This window comes from Microtus oregoni, unplaced genomic scaffold (assembly GCF_018167655.1).
Source record: "Microtus oregoni isolate MIOR12 unplaced genomic scaffold, Mior012 000056F_ref0000123, whole genome shotgun sequence".
Lineage (NCBI taxonomy): Eukaryota > Metazoa > Chordata > Mammalia > Rodentia > Cricetidae > Microtus > Microtus oregoni.
In genome coordinates this window covers 10,201,396-10,226,711 of record NW_024543832.1, presented here as the reverse complement: position 1 = coordinate 10,226,711, position 25,316 = coordinate 10,201,396, and the positions used below count along the sequence as shown (strand labels likewise).

General features: G+C 38.9%; 1 protein-coding gene across 1 annotated transcript in view; it reads left to right on the top strand.

The window, feature by feature from the left end:
- The first annotated feature begins 518 nt into the window (after positions 1-518).
- Positions 519-25,316, top strand: part of LOC121438572 (inversin-like) — a 40,027-nt gene continuing 15,229 nt past the window's right edge. Inside the window, exons 1-7 of the mRNA XM_041638819.1 lie at positions 519-772; positions 3,644-3,761; positions 4,476-4,647; positions 5,986-6,094; positions 9,315-9,376; positions 17,411-17,444; positions 19,304-19,365. Coding sequence (XP_041494753.1) covers positions 519-772; positions 3,644-3,761; positions 4,476-4,647; positions 5,986-6,094; positions 9,315-9,376; positions 17,411-17,444; positions 19,304-19,365 — 811 coding nt within the window. The remainder of the gene's footprint in view (positions 773-3,643; positions 3,762-4,475; positions 4,648-5,985; positions 6,095-9,314; positions 9,377-17,410; positions 17,445-19,303; positions 19,366-25,316) is intronic.

Sequence of the window (25,316 nt, the reverse complement as noted above, 5' to 3'; positions counted from 1 at the left end):
TTTCTTTCCTTTCCTCTCCTTCCTCCTGGTCCCTTACTAGGTTCCATACCTCTGTGGGTATTCAGATTGAAGTTCCCATATCAGAACCATAACATCCTTAAAAGAGAAAACATACAATATTTGTCTACATGTACTGAGCACTGTATGCTTTTGTCGCTGGAGTCTGACATGGGCACGCACAGAACACAACCTCGGTGCACAGCTGCTGAGTACCATTGTGAGCTCATAGCGCACCACTATGCCCCTAGAACTGTGTTGCTAAGTGTGAATCAGAATTCAGCTCACACTGAACCAAGGATCTGCCCAAGCAGGACGCTTATTTGGTTCAGTGGGGAATTTTAACCAGATTTTGAACGTTTACTACTGGGTTTGGGAGGGTGGGGGTGGTTAAAGGGGAAGGAAGGGAGGGGCAGTAGGCCCGGGAGGGCCAGGAGGGCCAGGAGGGCCGGGAGGGCAAGGAGGGCTGGGAGGGGGGGCGGGGTTGTCGGGAGGGCCAGGAGGGCCTGTAGAGTCTTAACATGCAGGAGGATATGGAGTATGATGCCCTAACCATTCGGGCCCCTCAGCGGTCTCCCTGGTATACCCACCTGTGGCCCGCATGCCTGGGTCGTGGGTGCTTGGGTAGAAGACAGCAGCGATTTCCTTTGTACCTAATTGGGTACGATCCCGTGGGCCGATTACAAAGGGCGGCCAGTGTGGGTGATGTCAAATTAGTCGAGAGATTGATCAATGCCAGTGAACACCGTGTTAACGAGTGCGACAGAAGGAGCAGGTAATGGGGCCTGAGGAGGGGCGAGGGGCAGGAGGTGCAGAAACTGTTGGGGACAGTCAGGGTCTACCAGGGAGAAACATACCTTCCAGATCTGCAGCCTGTGGGAGGGCAGATGTCATGCTTAAGGCTCTTCTTTCATGGAGACTTCTGGGTTTGTACCTGCTTTAAGCTCCTAGGCACCTGAAACCTGCACACCTTGGAAGGGCAGCTCCGAGGCTTTCTTTAAGAGAAGCAAAACAAAGAACTTCAGTTAGTTTACAAATCCCTTTACATTGTCTCTTTTAGAGCACTTTACTGAGGGCTTTAAAGGAATTTAGCTAAGGAAACTACATACATCTTTTTATGTGTACACTTATAATGTTTTAGGTTTGAGTGTTTTGGCTGCATGTATTTTCAGTGTACCACACAAGCATAGGAAGAGGGTGTTGGATCTCCTGGAACTGGGGTCATGGACAGTTGTGATCTGCTGTGTGGGTGCTAGGAATCAAACCCAGGTCCTCTGCAGGAAAAACTAGAGCTTGTAAATGCCAAGCCATCTCTCCAGCCCTTTAATGTATATGTTTTAATGCTATGTTATATGCAACACAGAAAATTGTATCATAAGATAAATTTTCACATAAAAAGCCAACTCAAAGCCAAAAAAACCCAAAGAATTAACAAGAAATCTTATGTCTGTTTTATGCTTGCTGAGGGATTTCATAAGGAAATTTTCAACTTGAACTATAACTCTGTCCCCCGGCCCCTTATATACATGTTGTGTGTGTTTTGGTAAATACTAGAAGGCTAATGGTTGACATTCTCTTTGAAAAATTCTTTTCATCTCATTAAAAAAAATGATATGTGTGTATGCACCTGTGCCTCACACATGCCAAGCAAGTGTGTGAAGGTCCGAAGAGAACTATCGACAGCTGTGTTCTGCCACGTTGTGGATTCTGGGGATTGAACATAGGCCATTGGCTCTGCCAGTAGGTGCCCTCACCTAATGAACCACCCTGTGGTTTCTCCACCTCAGCTTTTTAGACAGATTCTCTCACCCAAATCCCTGCTGTGTTTGACTGATTGTCTTGGAGTATACTGATTGACCTAGACTTGCTCGCAAAATAGATTTGGGGATCCTCCTGTATCCACATCTCCAGCACTAGTTTCTCAAGGTGCTGGGGATTCTGAAGTTGGGGTCTCAGGCTTGCAGGGTGAGTGATTTTCCAACTGAGTTGTAACAATCACTGCAGCCCTCTTTCCTAGTCCTTGTTTCCTCTTTCTCACTAGATTATAGGCAGGAAACAATGACCCTCAACAGTAGATTCTCCATAGCTCACATGCTTCTTGATCATGTCTGTAGTTGTGAGGTTATTTAGTCTATAGTTATTCAGTCTTCCAAATTAGAGCTTCATACAAATAATAGAACAGTGAATTATTGTTTCAAAGTATTTTTGCTTAATATGTGTATTCTTTAGAAACACTGAATTTTCCAGCTGTATTTATCCATTCTGCCAATCCACTTATTCCCTGCACATAACTTAGATATCTACTGTACAGCATACAAATCTACTAGATCTCAAAACCCTCTCATTCATAAGATATTACATTTCTCTGTTCAGTCAGCTTTCCTGATGTTCTATAAATTTAAATATTGAAAACAATGAATGATGCTCAATTGAATCCCTAGTAATTTTTGTCTTTAAACTTTTTGAAAATCAAAGCAAGGGAGCTATGATACCATGGGTTATCTCCTTCTGGATAGATTTGCTCAGTTTTGGTGCTAATTCATGGAGGTATAAGGCAAAGTCATTTGCTACCACCTGGTGTCTATATTAACATGGACATTCTGTCTATTGACTGAGGACTATGCTGTGTCCCTGTTGGCAGCAAATATAGAAACATTAATTCTGGGCAAAGAGAAATGAAAAAAAGTTTAAGTATTGATGACTGAAATTTTAGATTTTTGTTTGTTGTTATTGCTATTCTAAATAGTTTACATTTCATAGTCTTAAGAGCAGAAATTTACATAGATACATGTGACCTTTAGAAGTGTCATGGGCCTGTGGATTGTGTCATATTTCATTGGATGTCAGACACAATGGACTGCATGGTGACCTTTATTTTGTATGGTAGCAAAGTAAAAAACATTGCCAATTATTGTCATAAAATATCATGAATTATAAGTGGCAGACATCAGCAATGCTAAAGTGTGAAATAAAGAGTAAGGTGGGTGCAGTGGAACTGCCTGCATTCCTACCTACTGGGAGGATTACCAAATTCAAGGCCAGCTTCGGGAATATAGTTTTAAAATATTGTAAAGATACTTGAGTAAAAACTTTCACATCTGCAGTAGGCATAATTCTGCTATTTCTCTTCATTGAAATATTGTGTTTGTTACCATTAGGAACAAATTGTAATTGTATCCAGCAACACTGAGCTGTCAGGTGCTGGAAGCATTTGTACATGCTCTTGAAGATGTGAGTTGAAGCGTCACAGCAGCACTGTGTAAGAGAGCTGCAGTGTTGAATTCCCATTCTACAGATGGAGAGATTGATTTGTGGAGCTCATAGGAGGTCTATGTTGTAACTAGTAACACTCGGTGATTAGAGTAGGATTCAAATCCAATCTGAGTTCAATCTACTGGGCATTCTCCTGTTATCCAGAGAGGCTGCTCTGAGGAAGGGTGAAGCTTGTGATAGAGCACTCGCCTTGAATGGGACAGCCATGCACTATATACCTGGCACAGAAAATGAACACCTGAGTAGAGAAATAAGTAAATAAGAAAATTTTAGTTTCTTCTTTTACATCAGAAGGAAATGTACATTGGTGTCTACTTGAGTGTGCCTTTACATAATAATCTGTAATTTCCTAAAATGTCCTCTCAATTTGTAGGAGTTCACTGCACTACGCCTCTGCCCATAATCATCCTAATGTAGTAACATTGCTATTATCCAACGACTGTACCGATATTAATATGAAGGATGATGAAGGTTGCACTCCCCTAATTAAGGTAACTATCGCGAAACACTTTTGGTACAAAATGGATTAGAAATTATCCTTGTTTGGTTTTTGTTGCTGTGATGAAACACTGGCCAAAACCATCTCAGGAAAGGAAAGGTTTATTGGCTTACAGTTCCACATCACAGTCAGCCATGAAGGGAAACCAGGTCAGGAGTTCAATCAGGACCTGAGGCAGGAAATGAAGCAGAGGTCATGGGGGAATGATGCTTTCCCGTGGCTTTTTCCAAGGCTTGCTCAGATATCTTATACTACTCAGAATAACCTTCCCAGTCATGCCACCACCCCTAGGAAGCTGTGCCCTCCCAGATCAACCTCAATCAAGAAAATGCTATACACGCTTCTCAGAGTCCAGTCTGGTGGAGCCAGTTCTTCAAGTGAGATTCTTTTTTTCCAGGTGTCTTCAACCTGTGTCAAGTTATCAAAACAAGCAAATGAACAAGCAACCTCCCCCACTACAAAAATAGCCAAACGGTGCTAGTGAAATGCTTTAATATCTAGGTGTGGTGGCACACCTCTGAAACTCTACCACTTGGAAAACTTTGGTGGAGAGGTTATGAATTTAGGAAAGTCTGGGTACTTGAGAGGGATAATATACATGACCTAAACAATTGGTCTGATCCAAGGGTAACTAGTCAATGGAATTGTTGGAATGCTTATTAAAGTTCTTGATTTCAGTGTCTCTTTCTTTATCCAATACCCACAGGCCGCCCAGCGGGATAATGTAGAATGCATCTCTATTCTCCTCATGCACGGGGCTGATCCCCACATTGTAGATGCCAATGGCGATGCTGCCCTCCACCACGCCATTTGCAGAGGGAACATACCAGTTGTCAGCAAACTGCTGGAGTATAATGTAGATATTAAAGCCAAAACAGAGGTAAGAATCATTCAACTTCATTCACAATGTACTTCTAGCAATGACACTCAGATCACTTTCCACATTCTGAAGCTCAAGCAGTCTCACTGAATCTGTTCAGAGTAAAGCATTTTTTTCCAAATCTGTTTTTCGTAGTTTTGTAGGTAACTTAAAGGAACTCAGCACAGCACAGTTTGTTTCAGATTTGGGCTTTCCTTTAAAATTCAACAAGTAAAGGACTTGGGCCCACACATACTTCACATACACACAAACAATAGAAAAAAATAATTTTAAGATAAATGTCTGTAGAAAAAAACAGAAATCTGTTGCAATTAAGAAGTTACTGATGTGACTTGTCTCTCAGAGATGAGGCTAGAGTGGGAAGGTCACAGGCACACAGGTAAATGTGGAAATTTGATCATTGAAGAAAACATGCTGAGAAGACATTTTCACTTAACTTTTTCAGATGTTACATGTACATAACAAAGGGGCCAAAATGGGACTCTATCTTAGACAAGGAGCAACTCCATTGTAATTAATGACCTAAGCCTGAATCCAGGACGTTCCCCAGTCAAGTTTAGCCAATTGGCTAAACAGTTCCAAACCTGGCCTTATAAGGCTGGAAGACCAGAGTTGCAGGATCTGGCTGCTACTGACTATTATGTGTCAGAAAAATCCCACAATGGATGAAACTGTTACTAATTCTGTCCAATCAACATGCCCCCCATGTAACTGCTCCCTGACTGCCCAATTATTGAAAAAATATTTAAAAGATTAAAAAGATAGAATTCTCCACGTCCACTTTAAAAGGGCCTGTATGTCTTTGTCCGTGGTCCTCATTATCACTTTATATGGGTGATGGACTGTTGCATGCTGGCTATTTCTGAAGAATAAGCACTCTTTGTGTTTACATACCATTTGAGTCTGAGGTCTTCCTCCAGCATCTTTTGGACCACTACAACAGGAAACGATGTTTGGTTTGGGAGAAAATTTTTAGGTTAGGGAAAATAGTTTTGAAAAACAGGTTGAGAAACTGCTCCAGAGATGCCACTTGGGTTCACTCATTCAACAGGGGCATACCAAATCTATCTCCATGTTTTAGGATTGGGGCAATGGAGGCACATCTCCATGGAGCTAAGAAACTGGGAACCAGCAAGCGGTTGTGGGAAATTCTGGAAATACTGGTGTTCACGGGCATTGTTGGACAGGGAAAGATGTTTCAAAGGAAAAGGAAGCCCTGTGTGTGTGAATCTGCAGCAAGGGCTGAAGGAAAATCTATCCTTTTGTGATTCATTTTGTTTTCAAAATCTGTGATACATTTTTCATTTGAGAAGCATGTCAATTTATTTTCCTTTACAATACGGGTTGACACCCTATAAACTCGCTTTGTTTGAAAATCAACTTAAAATGGCGGAGTTTTTAATTGAAAACGGTGCAGATGCACCTTCGGAGCTTACACCAAATAGGTACCGTTTCTTTTTTACAATCTTAGTGCTGTTCTTGAGGGTGTCATTGCTTAAGTAATGAACACTAAAATGGTAGAGGGAAATGGCTTCAACTCATAAGCATATATTGAGAAAGACTAGCTCACAGGGAGTGTGAGCTGGAAAAGAGACTGTTCCAACATAAACAAAGGAACAGTGTGTACCAGGGCTCAGCTTCCCATTTAAAAACAAGTTATCATTTCTAATCTGATTTGATTGGCAATTTTCTACTTGTTAAGGCAACTTCACATTAATGTTGTTTACTTTGAAAAGTGTCAACTTTATTATCAACACTGAAATGTATAATTTTATTATTTTTAGCCTGTTCCTTATATATTTTCTTCTTATATATGTTCAACTTAATTATTTTTTTTGAAATCATGTTGTCTCTTTGATCATTCACTTTGCTTTAAGTAAATTTGAATAAGCAAATAGTTTAGGGTATCCATCAATTAGATGATATTACCAGATGCTATTATTTTCCCCTGTCCTGTCTGAACTATCTTGACACTGTGTTAGTCAGATGTGAATCTGTACATACACCCAAACTCCTGAAACAGCTAATCTGGATAGGGACACTTGTCCAAAATGAGTACAAAGAACTAAGACTCCATTGAGAAAATGCCTCCATAAGATCTGGTTGTAAGGCATTTTCTTAATTAGTGATTGATGGATAAGGGCCCAACACATCATGGGAGGTGCTGTTCCAGGGCTCATGGCCCAGAGTTCTATAAGAAAGCAGAATGAGCAAGCCAGTAAGCAGCTCTCTTCCATGGCCTCTGTAAGCTCCTGCCTCCAGCTTCCTTCCCTGTTTGAGTTCCTGCCCTATCTTCCTTTAATGATGGACTATGGTGCAGACATATAAACCAAATGAATCCTTTGGTCCCCAAGTTCATTTTGGTCATGGTGTTTTATCACAGAAATAGCAGCTCTAAAATGGACACTTGGTATTTAAGATGATTTCAGCATTAAAAATTAAATGATTACCTTTTTTGTTCATACATGCAAGTTTAAACTCAGATGAATTAAAAAGTAAAGCCTGTGTGTTGTGTATGTTTTTATTGAAAATACACTTTGGACATACCATATATTCTAAACATGGTTTAGCATCCCTCATCTTCATGTACTTGTTTTTGTGTCAGAGGACATGCATGCACTGATATTCCCAACCAAGACACAGTATAACACTGTGTGATGGCTTTGTCTTCCATCTTTTTTGAGGCATTTTTTAAATTTTTATTTGGCACTTGGCCACTTACTCCAGGTAAGCAGGCTGGGAAGCCTCTTTGGTGTCTTACTACCTCCACTTCCTTTGTACTATAAAAGTGCTGGGATTATAGATACATTGCACAGTGTCTGACTTTTTGTTGAATTCCAGGTATTCAAATTCTTGGCTACTGTGACAATTATGTATACCCACTGAGCCATCTATCTGGCTGTAAAACACTCAATTTTTAAAAGAAGACTTTGTGTCTAAATTAAGAGGTGGCTATAAGTGTATTGCTATTAATTATGGAACTAAGGCTTGTGAGTGCAGAGCACTTTCAATTAATCCTCTAATCCAGTTAGAGGGCCTGTGTTTCCCTCTAAGAAGAACCATTTGAGGTCATTTATTCTTCCTTTAATACAAAATAGACAGAAATTTGTAATGCTGGTACTTTTGAAGCAAATAAAGTGTGCCTGTGACTTTGACAGGGAATAGCACAGTTTTAGGAATTCATGACTAGGAACATGTCTCAGGAATAAAGTACTTATCACACAAACCCAAGATTTCAGGGTTCAACTCCTCAGAACACCTAAAGGGCCTCATGTGCTGTGTGCATATTAATCTCAGGGAACCTTGAGGGACATGGGAGATGGAGAGAGGAGACTGTCTGGAAAGTTATACTTTAGATAGTCTTGCTTTTTACAGCTGTTAACAACAAGAAACTCTGCCTCAAAACTAAGTTAGGAGGCAAGGACTGCCAGTCAAGGATGTCCTCTGACCTAAAAAACATGCACTAGGATCAACAGACACAAATGCATACACAGATGTGAACAGGAATGCATATCAAATATGAAGATGAAAAAGTAAGTTTAGGTTGTTGATCTAGTAAGACTGGGGATCATTATCTGCTAAAAAGACATTGGAAATAGTGGTCAAGGTTGAAGGTTTTCTTAGTTTTCTGGAGATCACTTCAGCAGCGGTGCTATTTTGGACTAGGTTCACACCGCAGATGAAAAGTCCCCATGACAAGTTCTAAGACTGTGATGACAGCCACAGCAGAAACTAGGAAAATAAAGCTGCTGGTCCAGAGTATCCTAGCAATAGGCCCTGAAGTATAGCAGTCTTAGCTGTGACCTGGGAAGAATATAGCTGACAAAAGAGTGTTGCTTTCCTTGAGTATGGAAGCTGGTTATGAGTTACAAAGACTCAGGATTACATAAAAAGGCTTATGAACAAAGAAACAGCCAGGCGGTGGTTTCAGCATTCACACATGAAAGAACTGTTAAAACAATTTGAAGGTACCACAACTGTCATGGCTTCTAAGAATGCAGGCAGAAGGATGCTTAGAAGCAAAAAAAAAAAATACTTTTTCATATACTGACCACTGAGAGCATAGTAATCAACAAAATACCTCCAAAGAGTTCTGACAGATAGGACTGTGGGGCCTTAGGGACAAGCAGGCAGATGAGTGGAACAGGAACACTGACTCCACGAGCATATAAATACAAGGTTACTGGAGCATTCAAAGCAAATCTATGGAAAAAGCACTGATATCATTCGTGTGTGTGTGTGCGAGAGAGAGAGAGAGAGAGAGAGAGAGAGAGAGACAGAGTGTGTATGTGTGTTTTAATCAAGGGATAAATTTTCTCTGTTTCTTCTCTATGAGGGAAGGTGGGAAGGACAGCAGTCGTTAATCATCACCAACTGTTGAAGAATTAGTTTAGAGTTATTAGGCTGGGCCTTGTTGCCCATGCCTTTAATCCCAGAACTTGGAAAACAGGAGGCACACAGATCTCTTTAATTTCAAGACCAACATGATGCATATAGTGGCTTTAAAGTCAGCTGGACTGCATAATGAAATCCTACTTCAAGAAATTATTTGTAAATATATGATGTAAGATATATTAGGGACTCAAAAATAAAGAATTTAGAAAACATGCTAAGTATTTTTATATGAATAGTTAAATGATGTTCACTTTTAAACGTATGTCACAGTGGAGGAGCAGCTGCAGTAGAATCAGAACAAGCAATGAAAACGTGTGCCAACTCCAACAAAGGTAAGAATGACTCCAACTGCTCCTACCTTCCCTAAAGAAAATAAGGAAGAGTGAAGATTTTAGATCCCCAAAAAGGAGTTAAGGAAATCCAGTATAAATGCAGTTCTGTGGTTTTCAAATATTCTGAAAAGTCAGAATTAATTAAGAAATTATTTCAAAGAACTTTTAACTGTGAAAATATATTGTCAAAAACATTGCTTATTTTATATTAATGCTGATATCTGTACTGCCTTTGAATAAAGGAGAAATCAACTTTACACACATGTGTCCTCCATAGTCACATTGCAGCAAATAGGATTATTAGAAATACATATTCTCCTGAGTTTTATGACAAAAGTCTTGTATTTTGTGCTGCATAACAGTACACAGGTAGGTGTCACTAGAATGTAATTATGTCACAAACCAACCTCAGTAATCAATAACTTTCATTAAATAATTTCTTACCTTATGATATAATTAAAATCTTCTGACCTCTTTAATGTCTGAGCAATTTATCAATTTGGACAGTTTTGTCCTACTGTATAATTGTTTTCTTTAGAAATCTCCCATTTTAGGGTGAAAGCTTTGTTCCGTAATGAATGTATTGAGTTTATGAAGACATATCAATCCTGACATGTTTTCCTTTTCTTTTTCTTTTCTTTCTTTCCTTCCTTTCTTCCTTCCTTTCTTCTCTTCTTTCCTTCCTTTTTGTTTTGGTTTGGTTTTCTGAAGAGCTAGACATTGAGCACAGGCTTTGGGAGCATTCTAGGCAAGCACCCTACCCATTATCCCTACTTTTCTCTTTAGTTTTTCTTATAAAACATGGTAAGGGTGAATATCATTTCCATGCTGCAAAGCGTGATTCAGGAATACATATTGGAACAAAAAGCAGAGTGTAGAAAATGACATCATTCTGTATTTCAAAGAATTGTCTGCTTCTCCATTGAGTCTGGAGAGACTTTGTGGCAGTGGCAGGAGCACCACGTAGTATTTACTTTCATCGGCTGTCATCACAGTGTCTTTTATACCTTACGTTGTCAGTGGCAACCACACTAAGTAGAGAATGCAAAACCCTCTTCCCTCAAGAGGTAAGATGAAGAGAGTCAATATTAATGTAATGGAGACAGCTTTGTGTCACTGTATTATGAAGTTTGCTGTTCATGGCATTTGTGGTGGTGAGAACTGACTGAGGCCTCCTGCATAATAAGCATAGGCTTTCCTACTGAGCCGCAATCCCAGTCCACTAGTTGGTGGTTCCAATGACCTTCCTGAGTCATGAGGAATGCTTAAAAGCACATTAAGTTTCTCTGACTTTAATCAAGACAAAAAAATAAATGAAGGTTTCATTTCATTTTTGTTTTCTTATGTTTATTTTGGTTTTGTGAGACAGGGTATTGCTGTGTGTTGACTTTGAGCCTAACCTGAAATTCATTCTGTAGACAAGGCTAGGCTTGAAATTACAGAGATCTGCATGTCTCTGGTACCAAGTGCTGGGATTAAAGGAGTGTACCATCACTGCCCAACTCAAACGTTTATTTCTAAAAGCAAGCTGCAAGTGTCTAGGAAGGATTGAGTGAGTTTATTGTTTACATATGTAAACTTGTACAATGATCCTATGTCAGAAGGAAGCCCATGGAATTTGCTGCTGCAGTCTCACAGCTTCTTCTCTGCTGATCTCTCACCTGAGGTGGAGCTCGGGGTTATTACTACCAAGGGAGGGATCTTTCCAATAATTCTTTTCAGGGGAGATGATGCCTGTTTTCATGAGCATCCTTTAAGCTGCATATAAGGCTGGGAACACAGATAAAACTAAGGAACTTCTTCCCTCAACAGGGATGAGGAGAGGAATCCTGTTGCACTCCCTTGAGCTGTTAGGTAAAAGTCTTTGCCCCTCTTCTCTTTCTTTCTGTTAGCTTATACGCTGATACAAAAGACAAAAGCCATACATGTAGTCCCAGTGGTAGCATTTAGTACCATAAAATGAACAATTTTAACTAAAAAGCTGAACAAGATTCTTTGTTTCCCTGAAGAACAAAAATGTGTATAGGATCATGGATTTTTTTTCCATTTTGAATCTGTTGTTTTGTTTGTGAGACACCATCTCATTGTTAGGTAGTTCTGGCTGTCTTGGGAATCACAGGGATCGACCTCTCTTTGCCACCCATGTGCTGGGATTAAAGTTGTGTGCCACCATCCAGACTCTAGAATTTTTCTCAAGTGTCATTATCCCAAAGTCAAACAAGAACCACAGAAGCTATTTTGTGACACAGTCAATTGATGCTTATACTGGTAAGGATGCTACTCTCCATCTGTCTGAGAGAGATCATTTAGGATCATCTCAATTGTTTATGGGTGGGTGTTTACCTTTAGGTATTATGCTTGTTAATTTAAGTCTTCTTTTATTTGAAATATTAAGAAAATGAATGAATTCCCCATGAGGAAATTTCTTACAAAGGAGTATTTACTCTAGATTCATCTCAAAAATTATAATATTTGTCTAATAATTTTATATGTTATATTTCTCTAGCATTGTAATGAATTAATTTTGATTTTTTAGAAGAAAATTTCAGCACTGATATAAAGCCTTCTTGCAGGTAAGGTCTAACAATATATAAAGAATAAGGAAATTCACAGATAACAAGCTAATTATTGGTTGTATTCTCAGATAGATACCGATTTATACACTCAATTTTTGTGTTGTCTTACAACCCCACAGTTTTTTCAATGTATTTTTAGACTGAAAATTTATTGTTTTTAGATCATGGGCATGAGGTTTTTACTCAACCATCACTTCCCCTGTATCAATTTGGTGTTTTGGAAAATGAGCTTCCTAATGTTTACCACACACACTATGTCCATTTGATACTCCTTGCCTTTTCAAAACTTCCTGAAATCAGCTAGTGAACTAGATCTTCATTGCATTTGTCTTTCTGAAAGCTGACAGAACTTGGGATCATTCTGCATTATCACATAGTGTTACAAGAAATCAACAAATTGTTTACCTCTTTTGACACCATCTCCACATGCAGAGGCCCTTTTGTTCTGTGTAGCACCCTTTCATAGTTGGTAGAAGATCCCGTGCCTTCCTCCTACCACAGTGCTCCATCCATCACTTTTCCATTCCTTTGAGCTGTTTTCTACAGTAATGAAGTCTCTGGATCTCAGTAGATTATCTGGATGTAGAGAGCCAAACTGTGGCATGTTTACTCTTTATGTGTCTATAAAAGGGGCTTTGTCTTCCCCATCAGTAGGACATGAACATAGAGTAAAAGGCCCCTTCTCTTAGTGATCTGCTATCTCAGACACTGATTTGGCAGAAAATTAAAGGTGGTATGTCAAGCTAGTTCTGTGCTCATCTTAATTGATTACTTCCATAATAGAGGACAATTGTGTTATCATTTGTGGGAACATGTATCATAAAGAATTCGATACACATTAGTAAATTGCTTATTTCTTATTATTTATTAATAAATTACTCCAAGTTAAAAGGTCCAAAATGCATCACAGTTAATATCCAAAGTGCAGATTCATAAATTACAGTAGCTACAACTGTTCAAAGACACACCTTGTAAAAACCATGTTCTCTTCTACTAAGAGTTCTAAACTGTCTCAAGCTGAAATTATCCACTGAGTTTTATTGTTGTTTGTTCATATTTTTATCTCGTTAAGTGAATAGCAATGCTCATTTGGCATAGGAACAGGCAGATTGTAGTTTCAAGTCCACTCATGAATGGACTACTAAGGGACAGCTTGAGCATATCCTAGGCCATGGTATCTTGTCAGAGTGTTAGCAGAAGCAGGAATCTATTCTATGGTCCACAAACAAACCTTGTGAGAGATAGCATCACATGCATTGAGAGCCCACAATGTAACCTGAGAGAGAGGGGTTCTGTGATGCTCTAGGAGCAGATGATGACATGACAAGTGGACTTGGGGTACTAATTACATTGAGCACAAGAGTGACCATCAGTTACTACAGCATTAAAAAAGTTCTGTGGAGAAACTAGTGTCTTTCATCGTGTGTGTGTGTGTGTGTGTGTGTGTGTGTGTGTGTCTTTCTATGTTTTTAGTGGACTAAATTCTTTTTTCACATGAGAAAAAGTGTTAAGGAAACTGTCACCAAACCTAATCAACTGATTGAAGGACAACTTAATGGCTAATGGTAAATCTCTAATGTATTTTAGGAAAACATTTGGTAAATTTTTTATATGAATATTAAAATATTACTTTTTAAAATATGCCACAGTGCAGTAAGACCAGCAAGACAGCTAAAATCCCTATTGAAGAAGTCTTTCCTGATTAAGAGAGGTAAGAGTAATGGTGAATACTTGACTACCAACTCCCTATTTCAAAAACAGCTTGGTTTTTTCAAAATATGAACAGAGGAAATAATATAGAAATGTTATTCTATCTTCTTTTGATCTGCCTTCAAATGGGTTTGGATTCAGAATTATTTAAGAAGTAGTTTCTGAGAAATTTTCAGTCTCAAACTTTATCATCTGAAACATGTTTGTTTATTTAATGTGAGCTTCTGATGTACACGGTATCTTTGTATAAATAAAAAGATCTCTAACTATTCCACAGTATGTGTCCTCTATGGTCATGTAACCATAAATTGGCTTGTTATAAATAGATTTTTTATTAAAACCACATTGTGTTTATGCTACATATTATTATATACATCAATGTCAATAAGATGATCATGTTAAAAAACAAAAAAAAGGATTCAATTATTTTAAGTTTTTTGAGAACTAAATGCTAATAAGTTTTTCTGGATTTTGCTCCTTCTATAATTTCTCAATTTAGACATAGTAGACAATTCACATATGGTGTTATGTTTATCTTTAATTATCTGTTATTTAATCTGAATATATCTTGACAAAAATCTTATCCTAAGAAATAATAGGCTTGCCCAAAATTTAAAGAAATAAATGGACTTTCAGTCCTGTAGGCAGTTCGGAGGATTGAACACTGCTCTTATAAACATTCTCCGGTAGCGCACGCCCTATTGACTATATTGCCAGCACATTTTTCCTTTGGTTTTCTTAGTTAGTTTAAGATATGATGATACTTGGTTTATATGATGATAGACATAATTTCCAGAGCAATTTGCCACAAAGGAAGGCTGAGAAAGTGCATCATTCTACAGTCGACAGCACTAATTGGTGCATTGAGTATATGGTTTCTATCTAAAAAATTGTTCATTTCTTTTACATTTTCCAATATTGTGTAGTACAGGTTTTGTAGTATGACCTAATGATTCTCTGAATTTCCTCAATGTCTGTTGTTATGTCCTTTTCATTTCTGATTTTGTTCATTTGAATGATCTCTCTCCATCATTTGATTAGTTTGTATAATGGTTTGTCAATCTTGTTGATTTTGTTTCAAAGAACCAGCTCTTTGTGTCATTGATTCTTTGTATTGTTTTCTGTGTTTCTATTTTGTTGATTTCAGCCCTCTGTTTGATTATTTCCTGTCTTCTACTCCTTCTGAGTCAGTTCTTTTTTTTGGGGGGGGGTGCAGTGTTGTTTAGATATCTGTTAAGTCCATGTGATTCTTTACATCTGTTAGTTCTCTTATTTCTCTCTTAAGTTTCTGTCTGGTTAAACTGTCCATTGGATAGAGAGGAGTATTGAAATCTCCTACTATTAGTATGTGTGGTTTGATGTATGATTTAAGTTTTAGTAATGTTTCTTTTACTGCGAAACATTCTTTTAGTAAGATTTCTGTGGTGTTGTGGGTGTATTTAGCTTCCTTGGGTGGAAGTTTTCCTACTAGTACTTTCTGTAAGGCTGAGTTTTTGGATATGTACTGTTTAAATCTGCTTTTGTCATGGAGTATCTTGCTTTATCCATAGATGGTAAGTGAAAGCTTTGCTGAGTATAGTAGCCTGGGCTTGTATCCATAGTTTCTTAGTGTCTGCAACACATCTATCCAGGACCTTCTGGCTTTCATGGTTTCCATTGAGAAGTCAGGCATAATTCTGATGGGTTTGCCTTATATATTACTTGACCATTTTCCTTTTCACCTTTTAATATTCTTTCATTATTCTGTATGTTCTTTGTTTTGATTATTATATGGCTAGGGGATGCTATTCTTTTGATCCAGTCTATTTGGTGTTCTGTAAGCTTCTTGTGTCTTCATAGGGATATTATTCTTTAGGATGGGAAAGTTTTCTTCTATAATTTTGTTGAATATGTTTTTTTGTGCCTTTGATCTGGAGTTCTTATTCTTCTACTCCTATTATTCTTAGTGTTGGCCTTTACATGGTGGCTCAGATTTCCTGAATGTTTTGTGTTAAGAATTTGTTGGATTTAATGTTTTTTGACCAATGAGTATTTTCTTTATAGTATGTTCAGCACCTGAGATTCTTTCTTCTATCTCTTATATTCCGTTGGTTATACTTGTCTCTGTAGCTCCTGTTCATTTACCCAGATTTTCCATATCCACAATTCCCTTGGTTTGTATTTTCTTTATTACATGTATTTCAGTCTTCAAGTCTTCAACTCTTTCTTTCACTTGTTTGATTGTTTTATCGTGGGTATTTTTTGGGGTTTCTTTGAGGGATTTATTCATTTCTTCCAACTTTGTCTTCTCTTCAATTTCTTGAAGGGAGTTTTTCACTTCCTCTTTAAAGGTATTCGTCATTTTCATAAAGTTATGTTCAAAGTCGTTTTCTTCTACTTTTGGGTTAGAATGGTCAAGTCTTCCTTTTGTGTGTCTACTGGATTCTCATGTTACCATGCTGTGTTTTAGGATATTGGAGGAATTTTTGCATAGGCACCTACCATCTCTTCCTTCAAATGAGGCCAGCAGTGTCTTGGCATCTTGGTCCAATTTTTGCTGTGGCTGTCTCATAGGTCTCCTCAGTATTGGAGCAAGCTGTGTTTCAGAATTCCACGGAGCTCACAGGCTCTTGGGGCCCCTCAGTGTTGGAACAAAGTGTGTTTTAGGGTTCCACAGAGCTTGCAGGTGAACAGGCACTACCTTGGATTTTCATTGTGGTAAAGAGGGTTGATGGAGGTCTCCCACATGCTAAGCCTCATTGGCAGTCCATTTGTTGGTGGGACCAACACTCTGCTTCAGCCATAGGCAATGCCAAGGAAGTTATATTACAGTTTATATACTGTTAATAAAATAAACAAGAATTTGCTTTATTCCTTTTCAGAGGGTGGGCTTTTAGCATGCAGTAGGAGCTTGATACATTGTCTGTGGGAACTCTGATGTTTCCTGTAAGGTACTACTACCATGGAATTGCTGCTTGGTCCCCATGTTTTTCCATGCTTCTCGCCCTAGAGATACAGTTCAGGGTGCATAGCTACTGCAGGGGGCTTTGCAATAGCTCTTACCATGGGAGGTGATAGCTACTAATGCTGAACTTCTTTGCACTGCCCATTAGTTAAGGACCAGAAGCTAGAACTGAGGGGCTTCTGCAGCTTCCTCAGAAGCACTTGAGGAGAGTACACACCTTGACCCCTCTCTGGAGCTTTGCCAACCTGTCAGTTTGAAATTCTTTGCAGGGGCCATTGTCCTTGGTCTGCTTGTGGTTTTGTTTTGTTTTGTTTTAATTTTGCTATGTTGCAAAGGGCAGTCACCATAGATTTAGCTTTCTTTTGTCTGGAATTTTCATCTTCAATGGAATAAGGTCAACTCAAACCTTAGAGAAACTCTTTTCACTTCCATACAAGATGAGTATTCTCCTACCACCACTAGTCCAGAGACGAAAGCAACAGCAGCAACACTGTGCTACTGCTTTAACACTTCAGCTTGTGATATTGATTCTGGTTAAGATGTCTTATAGTGCTCAAGATCATAGGTGTTTTGTACACCAATTTATTATAAGTAGTAACTTTTGATAAGTTTGTCTCTATTTGAAACATACAAAGAAGTCTCAATTAAGAGTTATCTATATTTGTTGTCTATAAATCAATATTCACTTTAAATTTTAGCCTCATTTGGGGACAAAGTATATGTAGTAAAAAAAATTGGCCTTGGCATTTAATGCTCTTATATTTTACAATTGATTATAACATATTTTGTTTTTCTACTTTATAGGTAGTCGAAGACTAAAAGACGAGGTCTCACTCAGGTAAGAAGGTCTGGATTTTAAAATACACTGAGCATGTAGCGAATATAAAGTTTAGAAGCTGCCACCATGTTTTTCTCTGTGTAAGGCAGTTTCAGCTTCTTGATTACATGCTAATCAAAGCTGAATATTTATCTATGGAGAAGCATATAGTTTTAAATAACTGATTATTCCTCTGATACAGCATGAAATGCTATTAGGACTCCCTGTCTGTGGAGGTGATTCAGTGGGTAAAGTGCTGGCTGTGTATATGGGAAAATGGGAGACAGATTCCCAGGGTCTATATGAGGCCTGTTGGTCTTGTGTGCTTCTAAAATTCTGGTGAGGTTATGATGAGATTGCACGTGGACAGAGAACATCCCCTGACATTTTCTGGATTGCTTGCCTGAGGTTTACATTCATGAGTGAGAGACCCAGCTAGTAAACTAATGCTTAAGGTTAGGGTCAACTCCCAAGTCTATATTCCAATCACCATGCCTACACACTGGCATGTATTTATCTTAAATCATACATACATAGAAATACACAGCATATAACATATTTTGCACATATATGTAAAGGGATCCATTTTCAAGTCATTAATCTTTTTCACTAATTTGTTTGTTTGAGTTGTCTGTGGGAAGAGTGTGAATAATATGGCAAGGTTCAAAACTCTCCAAGGCTTTGCTAAAGATTACCTCAGAATGGCCTTATAGACATGCTTCTGTCCAGCAGGTTAATAGCTCCCTTAATGAGTTACCCAACTGTGGTGACTCACAAGGTAGGTGAAGTTAGAAAAACAAACTGGTTGGTCCAGAGTTTACCAACCAGAAGCCCTGAAATTTGGAGCTCTTAGCTGTAGTTCGGATGGAGTAGAGCTGAGAGTACTGTATTGCTCTGCAGTGCCCTGTAAATACTCAAGACTTGTGCAGGAAGTACTGGCCATTGCGTATAAAGAGGATCCTCATAGATCAAGGTGGTTTTGGTGCATGCTTTTAATCCTAGCACTCAGGAAAGCAGAGGCAGGCGGATCTGTGAGTTCAAGGCAAGCCTGGTTTACAAGAACCAGTTCCAGGACAGGCTTCAAAACTACAGAGAAACTCTGTCTCAAAAAACCAATAAAAAAAAAAAAGAATTTCATCATGTACTTGCGCACAGACTACCAATAAAGCAGCTTCAAATCACCAAAATATGGTGAATTCTGATATTGTTGGCAGCTTGATGTTTAGATGTTTAAATTTTTAGATGTTTGATGTTTAGATCAAGATGTTGCTCCCAAAGCAATTTCTTGGGAGAGAGTGAGTGACTAAATGTAATGCCTAAAAAGTTTCTTGACAGAAAACAGGACAAGGTGCTTTAGGTTTAGGGGAAGAAATGAAATAGGAGCATTAAGTACTTAGAGCACAAAACAGTCAGTTACTTGCAACCATCAGAACAAAGTGTGTGGAAAAACCGCCATTCCCCTGTCTTGTGTGCTTGGATGTGTGTGTGTGTGTGTGTGTGTGTGTGTGTGTGTGTTTTAATCAAGAGATAAATTGTCTGTGTTCTTCTTTATGAGGAAAGGTGGAAAGGAGAGCAGTCATTAATCATCACCAACTGTTGAAGAATGAATTCAAAATTATGTGGCTCGGCCTCTTTGCCCATGCCTTTAATCCCAGAATGTGGGAGGCAGGAGGCATAGATCTCTTTGATTTCAAGACAAACATGAAACAATAGTGTATTAAAAGTTAGCTGGAATACATAATGAGATCCTGTTTCAAAAAATGTTTTTGAACATATGTAATGTAAGATTTATTAGGGACTCAAAAATAAAGAATTTATAAACATGCTAAGTGTTTTTATATGGATAATTAAATGATGATCACTTTCAACATATGTCACAGTGAAGGAACAATGACAAGAGAGCCAGAGCAGAGAAAGAAAAAGTGTGTCACCTTCAACAAAGGTAAGAATTACTCCATCTGTCCTACCTTCCCTGAAGAAGGAATAAGGAAGAGTAAAGATTTTAGATCCCGAAAAGGAGTTAAGGAAAACAAGTATACATCAAGCACTTTCAAGTGTGAAGTATTTTTGTCAAAACATTGCTTATTTCACTTTAATGCTGATATCTGTACAGCCTTTGAATAAATGAGAAAACATCTTTACACAGCACATGTCTTCCATAGTCACAATGCAGCAAATAGGATTGTCAGAAATACAGATTCTTCTTGAGTTTATGACAAATGCCTTGTATTTTGCACTGCATATCGCTAACACATCTCACTGCCACTAAAATGAAATTAAGTCACAAAAACCTTAATCAATTATTTTCATTAACTAATTTCCTACCTTATGATGTTATTAAATCATCTGAGTTCTTAAATGTCTGTGCAAGTTCTCAGTTTGGAAAGTTTTGGCATACTGTATAATTGTTTTCTTTAGAAATCTCCTACTTTAGGGTGGAAGTGTTTCTTTCACAGTGAATGCATTGATTTTAGGAAGACTTAACAATCCTTATATGTTTTCCTTTTCTTTCTTTTCCTTCTTCCTTTTTCTTGGTCCCTGCCTCCCCTCATTCCTTCCACCCATCCCTAAATCCCTCCCTCCCTCCCTTCTTTCTTTCTTTTTTTCTTTCTTTCTTTTCTCTGAAGTGCTAGAGGTTGAACATAAGGCTTTGGGAGCATTGTAGGCAAGCACCCTACCCATTATCTCTGCCTTCTGTTTTTGTTATTTTTTTTTGTGCCTTTGGATGCTCTTTTATTATTATTTAATTTTTTTTATTGAGAAAAGAAGAAAAAAAACATAAACAAAAAACAAGTTTCCACCTCCTCCCAGCCTCCCATTTCCCTCCCCCTCCTCCCACCCTTCTCCCCCTCTCCCCACTCCTCTCCCCCTCCCTCTCCAGTTCACAGAGCAGTCCGGGTTCCCTGCCCTGTGGTAAGTCCTAGGTCCTCCACCCTCCGTCCATATCTAGGAAGGTGAACATCCAAACTGGCTAGGCTCCCACAAAGCCAGCACATTAAGTAGGATTAAAACCCCGTGCCATTGTCCTTGGCGTCTCATCAGCCCTCATTGTTCGCCATGTTCAGAGAGTCCGGTTTTATCCCATGCTTTTTCGGTCACAGTCCAGCTGGCCTTGGTGAGCTCCCAGTAGATCAGCTCCACTGTCTCAGTGGGTGGGTGCACGCCTCGTGGTCCCGACTTCTTTGCTCATGTTTTTCCTCCTTCTGCTCCTCATTGGGACCTTGGGAGCTCAGTCCAGTGCTCCTGTGTGAGTCTCTGTCTCTATCTCTATCCATCACCAGATGAAGGTTCTATGATGATATGCAAGATATTCGTCAGTATTGCTCTAGGATAGGGTCATTTCAGGTTCCCAATCCTCAGCTGCCCAAGGAACTAACTGGGAACCTCATCTTGGGCACTTGGGAGCCCCTCTAGGGTCAAGTTTCTTGCCCACCCTAAAGTGGCTCCCTAAACTAAGAATTGTGGTTCCGTGCTCCCCTATCCACCTTTCCTTTATCCCAATTCTCCTGTTTCCCCAAGTCCCCCCTCCTTCCCTTCTACCTTTTCTCTCCCCATCTCCTCTTACCCCCACCCTACCCCACCCCCAAGATCCCAATTTTCTCCCTGGCAATTTGGTCTACTTCCCTTAGCCAAGAGGATAACTGTATGTTTTTCCTTGGGTTCACCTTCTTACTTAGCTTCTTTAGGTTCACCTATTGTAGACTCCGTGGTCCTTATTTATGGCTAGAAACCAATTATGAGCGAGTACATCCCATGTTCATCTTTTTGGGTCTGGGACACCTCACTCAGGATAGTGTTTTCTATTTCCATCCATTTGCATGCAAAATTTGAGAAGTCATTGTTTTTTACCGCAGCGTAGTACTCTAGCGTGTATATATTCCATACTTTCTTCATCCATTCCTCCATTGGAGGGCATCGAGGTTGTTTCCAGGTTCTGGCTATTACAAATAATACTGCTATAAACATAGTTGAACAAATGCTTTTGTAATATGATAGAGCATCTCTTGGGTATATTCCCAGGAGTGGTATTGCTGGGTCCAGGGGTAAGTTGATCCCGAATTTCCTGAGAAACCGAAACACTGACTTCCACAGTGGTTGCACAAGATTGCATTCCCACCAGCAATGGATGAGGGTACCCGTTCCTCCACAGCCTCTCCAGCAAAGGTTATCCTTGGTGTTTTTGACTTTAGCCATTCTGACAGGTGTAAGATGATATCTCAAAGTTGTTTTGATTTGCATTTCCCTGATTGCTAAGGAAGTTGAGCACGACCTTAAGTGTCTTTTGGCCATTTGAACTTCTTCTGTTGAGAATTCTCTGTTCAGATCAGTGCCCCATTTTTTAATTGGGTTAATTAGCATTTTAAAGTCTAGTTTCTTGAGTTCTCTATATATTTTGGAGATCAGACCTTTGTCTGTTGCGGGGTTGGTGAAGATCTTCTCCCAGTCAGTAGGTTGCCTTTTTGTCTTGGTGACAATGTCCTTTGCTTTACAGAAGCTTCTCAGTTTAAGTAGGTCCCATTTATTCAATGTCGCCCTTAATGTCTGTGCTTCTGGGGTTATACATAGGAAGCGATCTCCTGTGCCCATCTGTTGTAGGGTATTTCCCACTTTCTCTTCTATCAGGTTCAGTGTGTTCGGGCTGATATTGAGGTCTTTAATCCATTTGGACTTGAGTTGTGTGCACGGTGATAGATATGGGTCAATTTTCATTCTTCTACAGGTTGACATCCAGTTGTGCCAGCACCATTTGTTGAAGATGCTTTCTTTCTTCCATTGTATACTTTTAGCTCCTTTATCGAAAATGAGGTGTTCATAGGTTTGTGGGATAAAATCCGGGTCTTCTATGTGTTTCCATTGGTCGACTTCTCTGTTTTTATGCCAGTACCACACTGTTTTCATTACTGTAGCTCTGTAATAGAGTTTGAAGTCAGGGAAGGTAATGCCTCCAGAAGATCCTTTATTGTATAGGATTGTTTTGGCTATCCTGGGTTTTTTGTTTTTCCATATAAAGTTGATTATTGTCTTCTCCAGATCTGTGAAGAATTTTGATGGGATCTTGATGGGGATTGCATTGAATCTATAAATTGCCTTAGGTAGAATTGCCATTTTTACTATGTTGATCCTCCCAATCCAAGAGCAAGGGAGGTCCATCCATTTTTTGGTATCCTCTTCAATGTCTTTCTTCAATGCCTTAAAGTTCTTGTCAAATAGATCTTTCACTTCCTTGGTTAGATTTACCCCAAGATATTTTATGCTGTTTGTGGCTATCGTGAATAGTGCAGCTTCTCTGATTTCCCTCTCTGCTTCCCTATCCTTTGTGTATAAGAGGGCGACTGATTTTTTGGAGTTGATCTTGTATCCTGCCACATTACTAAAGCTGTTTATCAGCTGTAAAAGTTCTTTGGTGGAGTTTTGGGGGTCGCTTAAGTACACTATCATATCATCTGCAAATAACGAAAGTTTCACTTCTTCCTTTCCAATTCAAATCCCCTTGATCCCATTATGTTGTCTTATTGCTATTGCTAGAACTTCAAGCACTATATTGAAGAGGTATGGCGAGAGTGGACAGCCTTGTCGTGTTCCTGAGTTAAGTGGGATGGCTTTGAGTTTCTCTCCGTTTAGTTTGATGTTAGCTGTTGGCTTGCAGACCTGTCAGTCGTGAAGAATTAGAAGCTGTTATCAAAAACCTCCCTACCAAAAAAAGCCCAGGACCAGATGGTTTCAATGCAGAATTCTACCAGAACTTCCAAGAAGACCTAATACCTATACTTCTTAATGTATTCCACAATATAGAAACAGAAGAGTCAATCCCAAATTCCTTTTATGAAGCCACAATTACTCTGATACCAAAACCACTCAAAGACTCAACCAGGAAAGAGAACTATAGGCCAATCTCACTCATGAATATCGACGCAAAAATCCTCAACAAAATACTGGCAAATCGAATCCAAGAACACATCCGAAAAATTATCCATTATGATCAAGTATTCTTCATTCCTGAGATGCAGGGCTGGTTCAACATACGAAAATCTATCAATGTAATCCAGCATATAAATAAACTGAAAGAAAAAAAACATATGATCATTTCATTAGATGCTGAAAAAGCATTTGACAAAATTCAACATCCATTTCTGTTAAAAGTCTTGGAGAGATTAGGGATACAAGGGTCATACCTAAATATAATAAATGCCTTCTGTTTTTGTTAAATAGAACATGGTAAGGGTGTATATCATTTCCATGCTGCAAAGCATGATTCAAGAATAAAAACTGAAACAAGGAGCTGGAGAGATGGCTCAGAGGTGAAGAGCACTGGCAGCTCTTCCAGAGGTCCTGAGTTCAATTCCCAGCAACCACATGGTGGCTCACAATCATCTGTAATGAGATCTGGTGCCCTCTTCTGGCCTGCAGGAATATATGCAGACAAAACACTGTAGATATAATAAATCTTTAAAAAATTGAAACAAAAAGCAAAGTGAAGAAAATGACATCATTCTGTATTTCAAATAATTATCTGCTTCTCCGTTGAGTCTGGAGAGACTTCGTGGCAGTGGCAGGAGCACCACGTAGTATTTACTTTCACCAACTGACATCACAGTGTCTTTTATACCTAAGCTGCCAGTGGCAACCACACTAAGTAGAGAATGCAAAACCCTCTTTTCTCAAGAGGTAAGATGAAGAAAGTCAATATTATTGTAATGGAGACAGCTTTGTGTCACTTTATTATGAAGTTTGCCATTCATGGCATTTGTGGTGGTGAGAACTGACTGAGGCCTCCTGCATAATAAGCATAGGCTTTCCTACTGAGCCTCAATCCCAGTACACTAGTTGGTGTCTCAAATGGCTGTCCTGAGACATGGGGGAATGCTGAAAAGGCACACTAAGTTTCCTTGACTTTAAACAAGACAAAAATGAATGATTTCATTTCTTTTTTTGGTTTGTTTATGTTTATTTTAGGGTTTTTTTTTTGAGTCAGGGTTTTTCTGTATGTATATTTGGAGCCTGCCCTTTAATGTATTTTCTACACAAGCTTGCCTTGAACTCCCATAGAGCCTCCTTCCTCTGTTTCCAAGCACTGGGATTAAAGGTGTGAGCCACCACTGCCAGCCTCCAATGTTTCATTTCTAAAAGCAAACTGCAAGTGAACAGTGAAGGATTGAGTGAGTTTATTGTTTACATATGTAAACTTGTACAATGATCCTATGTCAGAAGGAAGCCCATGGAATTTGCTGCTCCAGTCTCACAGCTGCGTCTCTGATGCTCTTGCACTTGAGGTCGAACTTGGGGCTATTACTCTCAAGGTAGAGATCTTTCCAGTAATTCATTTCAGGGGAGATGATGCCTGCTATCATGAGCATCCTTTAAGCTGCATATAAGTCTGGGAACACAGATGGAACTAAGGATATTCTTTCCCCATAGGGGATGAGGAGAGGAAGCTTGATGCCTGCCCTCCCTTGAGCTGTTATGTAAAAGTCTCTGTCCCTCTTCTCTTTCTTTCTGCCAGGTTTTATCCTGATACAAAAGACAGAAACAATACATATAGTCCCAGTGGTAGGAATTTGCCTGATAAAATGAACAATTTTAACTAAAAGGCTCAACAAGCTTCTTTGTTTCCTTGAAGAACAAAAATATGTATAGGCCCATGGATCTTGTTTTCCATTTTGAATCTGTTGTTTTGTTTGTGAGACACAGTTTTATTGTTATGTAGTTCTGGCTGTCTTGGGAATCACAGGGTGATTGTTTATTTTTAGGTATTGTGCTTGATAAATTTAAGTCTTGTTTGATTTGAAATAAACAAAATGGATTAATTCTCCATGAACAAATTTCCTAAAAAAGAGTATTTACTCTAGAATAGTCTAGATTAGTCTCAAAAATGGATACTATGTATCTAATCAT